This window comes from Sminthopsis crassicaudata, chromosome X (genome assembly GCF_048593235.1).
Source record: "Sminthopsis crassicaudata isolate SCR6 chromosome X, ASM4859323v1, whole genome shotgun sequence".
Classification (NCBI taxonomy): domain Eukaryota; kingdom Metazoa; phylum Chordata; class Mammalia; order Dasyuromorphia; family Dasyuridae; genus Sminthopsis; species Sminthopsis crassicaudata.
Window position 1 is genome coordinate 34,186,710 of NC_133623.1, and position 11,464 is coordinate 34,198,173.

Here is an 11,464-nt window from a genome sequence, read left to right on the forward strand (position 1 = left end):
CACCAAAACCACGCACCGTGAGCGCGGCTGCCCAGCCGCCCCGAACCCTTTGGGGCTGGAGGGGGGGGGGGAAGCATTTCAAGGAAACAGATCGGACGGACCGACCGGCCGGCAGAGAGACGGAGAAAGAGGAGAGAGGAGGAAAGGAAGACGAAAGAGCGGCGCTCTCGCTTCACTCCCGCGGTCCCCGGGTCCCAGCTTCCCGCTCGCCCTCGCTTTGGGCTCCCTCTGTAGCAGTGGGGAATGAATCGGCACGAGGGACAAAAACCCTCCGGGCCGTTCCCACGGGCGTCCGGGGCCTCCGGGAGGCGCGGGGACCGCGCGGCGGCCAGGCCCCGGGCCCCTCCTCCCGCCCTCCCTCAGCCCGTCGGTCCCTCCCCAAAGCATCGGGCAGCCCGCGCCGGGGCCCCGGGAGCCCAGGACACCCAGGCAGGAGCCCCGTGCCCCGGAGGGAGCAGAGGTCGGAAAGTGGGGGCCTTTCGCCTCATCATTACCTTGTAGAAAGCGCCATTGGAGCCCCGGACTTCCACCACCAGTTCCTCCATCTTCCCGTCGCCCCTTCTAGGATTGGAGCCCGCCACCGGGAGCCGGAGGGGGAGGGGAGGGGACAGGAGGAGGCGGGGGGGCGAGAAGGAAGGCCCCGCTGCCACTGGAGACTGCCGCTGATGCCACTGCCGCCTCACGGCCGGCCCAGCAGAACCCGCGCGCGCCGGGCAGCCGAGCAGCCAGGCCGGGAGGCAGCAGGCGGGCGGGCGAGCAGGCGGCGCCGTCACTGTGGGCGCCTCCTGGGCTTCGCAGAGGCTCCCCCTCCCCCCTCGCGCTCGCGCTCGCTCGCTCTCTCGCTCGCACGTTCGCTCGCTCTCCGTCTCCCTCTCGCGCTCTCCCTTCTCCTGCTCTCGGCTCTTCACCGGAAATGAAATGAAACCGAAAGGGACCCGAGTTGGCGGACAGAGCCGTGGGCTTGTCCCGCTCCGAATGTAAACACTGAAATCCCGTCACGTGACCCAGGCCGCGCCCTCGCCGCCCTCCCTCCGCCCCCGCCCCCGCCCCCTTCTCCCAGCGGGGCCTCTCACTCGAGCTTTTCACACCCTTCGTTCTCTCGCTCTCTCTTTCCCTCCCTCCCTCTCGCTCTTTTTTCCTCTTTCTCCCCCTCTTTTCCCTCGCTCTTGCTTTCTCCCTACGCGGATCGGGAGGCTGAGCTCAGACTAAAAGGCAACGGCAAACACGCGGCAGCCCTGGGGAAGGGAGGGAAAATGGAAAGAAGGGGCGTGCGCATCGGCAGCGGAGGGGCAACTGGGGGACTGAGGCAGCCTCGGCAGTCGCACTGAAGGGGGCGCCTAGGGGCTCGGAGGGCGATAGGCTAGCCTGTGGCAGGGAGGGAGGGGGAGGAAGAGCCGAGCTGAGCCAATCAGTGGAAACCTTGAGCCTGCGACGTGGGCCTCTGGCTCACTCTCGGGCTCTATGTGAGTGTATGTGTCTGTGTGTGGTGTGTTTTGTGTGTCTCTGTGTTTCTGTGTGTGTGTGTGTGTGTGTGTGTGTGTGTGTGTGTGTGTGTGTGTTTGGAGGGACTCCCAAATGGGTTAAGGGGAGTGGGCTGCCGGAATTTGAAAAAGGGAAAAGAAAAAGAAAATAAAAAAAGCTTACATGGGTCCCTCTCCATTGGAGGAATCTTTAACAGTTAGAGCTGTCTGGAGTAACGGACTTCCCCGGGGCCCGCTCCCTATCCTAGGTGGTGGCGGGGCGGGGCTGAGGCTCCAGGCCGGCTTCCTAGAGCCACAATCAATCTTGGCTGCTCTCCCCGGGGGGAGGAATTGCACATTTGTCTCTAGCTCCTTTTTCCTTCCTCCCAAGTCCTGGTTTGTGCTGTGCTGTGTGTGTGTGTGTGTGTGTGTGTGTGTGTGTGTGTGTGTGTGTGTACTTGCGCGCGCGTGTTTTTCCACCCAGTGCTGAGTTAAGCACACTAACATGTGACCTACTGAATAAATGACAGTGTCGTGTCGGATAATAAAAATGTTTGGTGATTTCTCATCAAATCGACTAGTATTTATTGAACCCTCTTTCACCCAGTGCTGAGTTAGACACACTAAGGGCCAGCTTCTACCGAATAAATTACACTTTAGGATGCTTTAAAAATTTACTTATTTCTCATCTATGCGAGTCAACCCATATTTATTGAACACCTTTTCACCCAGTGCTGAGTTAAGCACACTAACTTATATGACTAACTGAAGAAATTACACTTTAGCATGTTTAAAATATTTAGTAATTTCTCATCGAGTCGACCAGTATTTATTAACTACCTTTTCACCCAGTGCTGAGTTAGGCAAACTAACTTACATATTCTACTGAACTCACAGTTCAGGATGTTTAAAATATTTGGCAATTTCTCATCTATTCAACTCAACCAGTATTTATTGAGTGTCTACTGAGTGCCTGGCCCTGTACTGACTACTGGAGGGATGTAAGAACTGTAACACAGGACCCCTGTTCTTGAGTTTTCCATCCAGCGGAGGCAGCAAAGCTAACACAAGAAACAATGAATACATTATTCACTTGAACAAACATTTATCAAGTGCTTACTATGTGCAAGGCTCATATGAGTAGTGCAGAGCACCAAGTACTATAGAAATTCAGGGTAGAGGGAGAACAACATGGGCTGCTGTAGTTGGGAAATACTACATAGAGGTCAGACGCCTGAATTTCAGCTTGAACGGAATTGAAAAATACCGCATTCCCTCAACCCATCCAAGTCTCTGCATCTTGTGTAATTCTTGTCCGTATCTTTCCGCAAATGTTCCATGAGAGATCTACCCCCAAACAATAGAGATCTTTCCCTGGTTTTTCTATACTTCCTGGACACTGCTCCTATATTCAGACGTTGTATCTGTTTTTCTTCACTCTTGCTACAGAATTGGCCCTCATCTTTTTCTGATCCTGTTTGTCCTTCCTCCACCATGTCTTATACGCTGCTTTTTATATACAAATTTTCATTGGAAATATGCTGCAGCCTACGTATACCCACCCACTGTGTGGTTTTCCTCATCTGTAAAGTGAGGCAATCGAAGGAGACAGCCTCTAGAGTCCTCTCCAGCTCTAAATCTATGAGTTTGTAACTTTGGCCAAATAGCTTTGCCAGAAGAATGCTTCTGCAATATTTCAACAAACTGTGATTTCACAGATCACAACCTCTCTACGACTAAAGAGATGATCCACAAGTTTTGCCATAGCTGAAAACCTCATTACTGGAAAGCCAAAGCGATGCTGAGCCTCCCACCTAGTCAAGAGGAAATAAAGTAGAGTCTCTCACAGGCCCATATTCAAAGCCTTTGGGGCTTGCTAGGACCAGAATAACTTGACCTGGCTTGACATAGCCTTCTAGAACCCAAGGTAACTTTCACAGTATAGTGAGACATGTGAGGATGTTGTATGCTGGGGTTTCAAAGATGGTTCTTTTCAGAAGCAAGCAGCCAAGAATCCTTCAAAGTGCTGCCTTGTCTAATTGCGAATATCAAATTCTGCAAAATGCAGTTTTAACCAGTGTTGAAAAGACAGCATGGTGGAGTCTTTGCCTTTCCATTTAGGAGTTGGACATCCATAGACAAAACAGCTTAACCTCTCACTCAGTGCCCCAGACGACTCTCTTAAGAATAGAAGTTTCCCAGGAGCTCCAAATCTCCCTTGGTTGAGGGAGTTCTGAAAATTGCTCTCCCTCCCCCTCTTTCAAATTAAAACTATGTCTGAAAGAGACATTTAATGTAAAACAGCCCCAGTCCTCTGAAATGGAGTCAACATAAAATACTATATAATAAATTAAACAATATAAAATAAATTATGTTTATTTTATTAAGTAAACTACCCAATTAGTTTATTTATTGTGTAAGTAAACTACACCCTATAAGATGATATAGGAATATATAAACGGGATAGCTCAAAGAATCATCTTAAAGAGCAGAGAACACATTTTCAGGAAAAGAAGCTATGATCTATTGAACCACTTCACTTATAACAATGAATAAAATGTGGGTAACAAACCATTAATAATTCAATTCATTCAAATTCAAGCAAACATTTATTAAGCACCAATTGAGTGCATACAAGGCATCGAGAAAAAGCCAGAGCCTTCATGGATCAGATAGTGCCGTTCAGGCATGTCACACATACACAGCTGACTAAGAAAATTGATTTCAGGTTTCCCCCACCACATCAGAAGTTTTTAAGCAGAAGCTAGACAACCACTTAGCAATTATGTATTTTTATGAAGAACAGATAGATTTTTGTAAAGTATAGATTTATAAAGTAATAGAATATAATACAGTAATTAAGTATTTTTATAAAGATTGATAAAGGAATAGAGTTAGAATAGAGTATTTTTTTTAAAAAAGGACCAGATGACTACAAAGCTACTAAAGTCCCTTCCTACTCTGCCATTATGTGAAAATAATTAAATTTAATGTAAATTAAAAATAATTAAGGTTGGAAAGTTGATACTTTGGGAAAAACACAACCTGAGTTTGGAACAAAAAGGCCTATTATAGCTACTGTTTAATAGCTATATGGTCTTGGACACGTAATTTACTATAACTGAGTCCCAAATTCCTTTCCTATATAATGACCTATACATTTTCTTCCAGCTTGGGCACTCTGCTATTCTGTAAAGTGTATTAAAGAGATGCCAAGCAAGAGGTTTAAAAAATTAGAGGAAAAGATCATTAATGAATAAAGAATGATAAATGGCTTCAATAAGGAGCTGACAATAATAACAGATATTTCTATAATTCCTTTAAGTTTGTTAAGCACTTTGTATATATTCTCTCACTTGAGCTTCACAATGACCCTATACAGAAGGTGCTATTATTCTGCTCACTTCACCTTTGAGGAAATTGAAACAGAGATAAAATAACTTGCCCATGGTTAGAAAGCTAGTAAATATTTAAGACAGGATTGGAGCCAACAAGAAGGCCAGTTCTATAGACCTCTGCCATGCTGCCTCTCTGTATTTCAATTAGTCTATAAAGAATATGCCATTCCAACTTAAATCCTGTGTCTTAGATGAAGGCAAAAATGTCATTCTTATGAAATTGGCAAGGGACTTCAAGCTAGGAGGGATGTCTAACTGTTGGCTGACAGCCAACACCTAATAAGGATTTAGAATAAAAACAAAATAAAACAAAACAAAACAAAACAAAAATCCATCAAAATTAATAAAATACATCTGAACCACTTACTATAATAAGTAAAATGATTATGAATCAAAAAATTATAATGAGTAAAATATGGACAAATAAACAATGATACATTATTAATTCTAATTCAAAACATTTATTAAGCACCTATTGAATACAGTTCATTAGACATTAGGGAGATTTAAAGCTCCCTCTATTACAGAGAAATGTAAAGCTTTCCATTTGGACTTTTTAAAATATAACCTCACATTTAGGTAGAGATTTAAGGTTTGCAAAGTGCCTTCCTAAAAATGACCCCTGTGAAGTAGATAAACATAAATATTAATATGTTCATTTTATAAATGAGTAAGTTGAAGTTTGTTAAGTTAAATGGCATGCCCATTGCCACGTAGCAACTAAATAATTCTACTGACTTCAAGCCCAGCATCCTTTAAACCATCCTACCTATCCCAGTATAAGATGAGGTGAGGGGGGAGAGAGGGTGAGGCTAGACAACTGTTCATATGGAAAAGAGCTTGGGGGTTCAGTAGACTGAAATTTCATTATGAGTCAACAGGTAATATGGCAGCCAAAAAACTGATGCAATCTTCAGCTACGTTAAGAGACAGACATAATGTCCAGGAGGAGGAAGGGGATAGTCTTGCTGTACTCGGCCCCGGTCAGATCACATCTGGATTATTGTGTGCATTCTGGGCATCATATTTTAAGAGGAACAACGATTGAGAAGCTGGAACATGTCCAGAGGGGGATGACTAGGGTGGAAAAGAGATTGGATACCTTAGAATATGAAGATCTGGCTCAGAAAGTGAAAAAGTTACTCTACAAAAAAAGTATTCGAAGGGCTGTTTTGGGGGAAATGAGTTGTTTCAAAAGAATTATTCCTCTGACCACAAAGGAAACAAAATAAGCAAACCAATTTGTTTGTAAAAGTTGCAGAGATAAGGTTTTGGCTCAATGGAAAGACAAACTTTCTGATAATTAAAGCTATCAAAAAGTGAAATGGATTCCCTCGGGGGCAGTACAGCCTTCCCCTCACTATATGTTGTTGAAGGTACACTTTTGAAGGAATGCATTTGAAGGGATACATAGATATATGCCTGTGTTTGTGTATACATACATTGCTATTATTGTTCGATTGTTTTAGTTGTGTCCAACTCTTGGTAATCCCATTTAGGGTTTTCTTGGCAAAGATACTGGAGCGCTTTGCCATTTTCTCCTCCAACTCATTTTATAGATGAAGAAACTAAGAAAGGATGAAATGACTTGCCCAGGGTCACACAGCTAATAAGTGTATGAAGTCAGATTTGAACTCAGGAAGAGGAATCTTTTCACCCCAGACCCAGTAGTAAATATATGTATACATATATATATATATATATATATATATATATATATATATATATATATTCACACACATGCTTGTATCCTTATGGACACATAACTGTAATCTATATTCATATTTTATAGAAACCCTATCATAAACATATACATATATTTATAAAGAGGTCTATCTGTATAAATATATTTAAATATGTATATATTTCTATAAGTAGACATTTATATAAATGTGTCTACATATGTATACAAATGCATATTTAAATGAATACATTTATATTAATATGTTTATATAAATATGTATATGTGTGTGTATTGTGTGTGCAAATATGGATCCCTTAAATTTTAAAATATCTAGTTAAGGAAAGAATGATAATTTTAATTATTAGGAAGTTTGTCTTTAAATTGAGCCAAAAAGCTGTCTCTCTGCATTTTTTTTTTTGCAGATTAATTGGCCTAGTTGTGCCTTCTGTAGCCAAATAGAAAAAAATCTTTTAAAACAATTACTTTTCCCCATAAACAGGCCTTTGAAAATTCTTCTGCAGTCTAACCTTTTTATTTTCTCTCTCTCTCTGTATGTCTCTCTGCCTGCCTGCCTGTTTATCACTGCATGTTATGTGCATGTATTCTACGTAATATATTTATAATATGTTATATATTAAATGTACTTATAATGTACAATGTAATATAGATTTGTTATACATATGTATGAAATACTATTATAATATGATATATTGTGTGCATTTTTAATACAATGGATTCTGCATATTTAAAATATATATGCTTATATAAATAACTTTTGGCTGAGGATGAAGCCCAGAAAACAGACTCCCACTCTGAGCTCCAGCTGGCCAGCATTCATCCTGGGGGCAGCCTCATCCCCAGAAAGGAGTCAGGATTTTCTATTATGCTTCAGCTCACTGTGGTCACATTCCACAGTAAAAATCTAAGGAAACTCTCTAAGACAAAGCATGATTAGGGCTCTTGTCTAGGATGTCCCCAAAAGCAATTAACAAGTCCTCTTAGAAAAATATTTAGTGTACAAAGTCAGTATTGGAAATGAGGTAGCTATTTCTTCTATCATAAAAGAAATATTTAAAACAAAAAGATTTGTAAGTGCACAATAACAAATACTTAAAACAGGAAACAATGCCCATAGCTCCTAGATCCTTATACTTTTCAAGGAGGTAAACACAACTCGATGTGAGTGCAAAAAAAATGTTATTTCACCATCTCAGATCTGTACTGTCCAAGCAACAGACAAGGTCAAAATCTCTTCTCCATCTTGGACATGGGTTTGGCTTTCTTAGTCCTTTTACCTATAGCATCCTTCAAGTTAATTATCTTTTGAGGAATGTGTAGCAATCACATCCTGTGATGCTGTGTAGACTGCACCAACTCAGTTATTCATGAACTCGTGAGCTAGAAATATCCATCTCTCATTATCATCATGGGATTGACTGCGTTCAAGGAAAAATAAAAAACCAAAGCAAAAAAAGGCTTCTGGGAACTTGAGGTCCAGTCTCAGGTTATCCTAGGCAAGCACACATTCTCAGAGGTAGGCAAGTGGTACAATGTGTAGAATATGGGACTTGCAGTAAAGAAACCTAATTTCAAATTCAACCTCATGTACTTAATAGCTTTGTGGTCTTGAGCAGGTTACATAATCACTTTTATTCTTATTTTCCTCATCTGTAAAATGGGAATAACTGCAGACCTTATATCATAGGGGTGTTGTGAGAAGGAAATGAAATAATATCTGAAAAGTGTTTAGTAAACTTTAAAGTACTACATGCCGAAAGGAACAGTTTTTGTGTCTTCTCTCATAGACTGGTAAATGGGCAGCTCTTCTGGGCTCAGGAGTTAATCACCTTTGACGCAGTTGCACAGTTACCAGGACCAAACACCAGCCATTGTTCTTGCATTGGTCCCTCTTTAACAAGGACTCTAGAGTTCATGCTGCAGTCCAATCCCTGCTATAAATAAATTTCATTTATCATTTTGAACTTAGAAAACACCAGTAAATTTGATCATTTCAACATACAAAGACAAACATAAAGGAGAATTTTACATGAAACTCTGAACTTCTGTTATGCAGTTTGTGTAAGAGTATGATTAAGCATGGTAGTAACAAAATTACCCTTCTTGTCTGTGTTCCTTTCCAAACTTCTTTCTATTTTTTTTCTGTGAATTTTTGTTGTTTCATTAAGTGCCTGTTCTTTCTTTTCTTTTCCTTATCTTTTTTTTTTTATCACTGTCACTATCTCCAAAGTTTCAGCATCCCTAATAAAAGCCATGTTTTATAACAAATAAGCATTGCCAAGCAAAAACAATCCTTACATTGGCTATGTCGGAAACTATTTACCTTACATCTAACTATTCACATTTCTGCCAAGAGGGAAGAAATGTGATCCATCATCAGCCTTCTGAAGTCAGAGTTCTAAAGATTTTTGATGTTGTTTTCCTTTGTCATTGTGGTCATTGTATAAATTCTCCTGAATTTACTTCCTTCTGTATCAGTTAATAAAAATCTGTCCAGATTTCTCTGAATCTGTCTCTTTTTATCATTTATTATGATATTATTATCTTCCATTTCATTCATATATTTTGTCAGTCATTCCCCATTTTAAGGGTACCCACTTTGTTTCCAACTCTTCCTTATTGTACACATGGTTCTTTTTCCTCTATCTTTGACCTCTTTGACATATATATGCCTAGGAGTGTTATATTTAGGTTAAAGAATATATACAATTTGTCTTGATCTATATCTTGTCCTTGGACCCAGATGAGAGGAGGAGGGAGTAAAGCTGGTGACTGTATAGCCTCCCTTAAAACCAATTCTCTTGCAAGTCACATCACCTCCCTGATATTATTGCTCTTCTTTGAGAATAAAGGAAAAGCAACAACAAAATTCAGTGACTATGGTTATAGTTTCTAAAAGCTTTATGAAATAGATGGACCAATTCACAGGTCCACCAATGGTGCCTTAATGTGCCTGTCCTCTAAGCTCTTCCAAAAGTTTCCATTATTCTCTCTTTGGAAATCTTTGCCAATTTAGAGGCATGAAGAAGAATTCCAGTTGTAAAAAATTTCATTTCTCTAAGTAATATTGATTTAGAAGAGTTTTTAAATGGTTATCATTCATTTCTTCTTTGAAAGTTACTTTTTTACATCATTTAACCATTTTGCTCTTAGGAAATGGCATTTATTTATATATACATATATTGCATGTATATATTACATATGTGTTTATATACACATGCATGTATGTACATATTTACATATATATATATATTCTCAGAGGTAGGTAAATGGTACAATGTGTAGAATATGGGACTTGCAGTAAAGAAACCTAATTTCAAATCCAACCTCATGTACTTAATAGCTTTGTGGTCTTGAGCAGGTTACATAATCACTTTTATTCTTATTTTCCTATAAATTCCCCATATATTGGTTAGTAGATGCTTAGAGAAATAGTGTGATATAGTAAATAGAGAACAAGTCTCAACACCTAAGTTTCACTGCTGGCACATGTTTGCAGTGTGTTCCCTTGGCAACTACCTTTATCCTTTCAGTTTCTAGAATTTTCTTTAAGACTATACGTTTTAGAGGAGGTACCAATCTATATTAATAGAAATTCTGTATAACAATGAAATTTCATGTCTAGTCCTTTCCAAAATTATCAGAAAAATTAGCTATAAAAGTTATTTTTGTCTTGGTTTGGATTTGGGTTTTTTTTTTTTTAATTTGGTTTTGTTTTTGGGTTGTGGTTGTGGTGGTTGTTGTTGTTGAAGTTAGTTATGTTGAAAATATCCCTTTCCAGATTGGCCTTAATAGTAACCATTATTTGAAAGAATGAACAAAGGAAGCATTGCTATCTACTATGGAGTAGCACAGAGTGCATGCAAAGTTCATCCACTTTAATCTAAGCCCTATAAATGTGGGAAAATAGGCCACCTAAGTTAATGCTTGTCCTAAAACTATGGTTGGAGAATGTAAATCACAAAAAAAGAAAAGAAAAAGAAAGAAAATTATTGAAATGGAAGAAAAAGTTTAAGACATAGAAGAAAGACCCTCCTCTTGAAAACATAAGTAAAACCAAAATTGAAGACCAACAAAGATGGAAAACCAGAGCTAGAATATCCTTAATGTCAGATGTCCCAAGATAACCAAGAATAAATAAAAATACATATTTCCTTGAGGAGAAAGAATCTGATTACTGAAACTGATTTATTATGTACTTATCACTGAAGCATAAAAATCTTATGGCACAGTTTAATTAGGCTTAGAATTGCCATAGGACCTTTGAATACAAAGAAAATTTGATTCAGATGTTTTACATAGGACTGAAAATAGGACTACAAAGTTTACTTTCATAGAAAACTAAAAAAAATAGTATCACGTTTCTCAATTTACTTTGAAAGAGTAATAAAAGTCCAAATTTCTACTAAAACCATTACCCCAATAACCAGTTGCATTTAGTAATAGGATTATGAAAAACTAAATGGCTATATATTGTCCTGTTGCTACTGCAGACATGCATGAAAGATGTAAACTAAGGAATCAGGAAGCTTCCAAAATATTAATATTTTGTTCATGTTTCACAGGCCAACATAAGCATTTCTGTAGTAATTTGGTTTTGAAATCAGTAGTTTCATAAGCAATTGTAAGAATTGAGTGATTCCATTGATTTAGAAATATACTTCACTAAATTTTCCAAAATAACTTTTAAAGAAAAGAATAGCAGGGTTTGAATAAAAGGGATTTGCTTATGTATTCTTTCTTAAGAAATGCTCATTTAAAAAAAAATTTAAAAAAAGATTCCTACCTAAACTCACCTCCAACAGTGAAGTTGTTATGACTTTGTAGGTAGGTATTCAACACCTGAATTAAGCAATCCCTGAAGCAACCAACAAGCATTTATTAAGGAGTTGCTCTACGCCAAG

At 39.4% G+C, this 11,464-nt stretch overlaps 1 protein-coding gene across 1 annotated transcript in view; it reads right to left on the bottom strand.

Annotated features, from left to right (window-relative positions):
* The window catches only part of FMR1 (fragile X messenger ribonucleoprotein 1), a 56,582-nt gene extending 55,593 nt beyond the window's left edge, over positions 1 to 989 (bottom strand). Inside the window, 1 exon segment of the mRNA XM_074277769.1 lies at positions 495 to 989. Coding sequence (XP_074133870.1) covers positions 495 to 545 — 51 coding nt within the window. The 5' untranslated portion in view covers positions 546 to 989.
* Between the last annotated feature and the right edge of the window lie 10,475 nt (positions 990 to 11,464).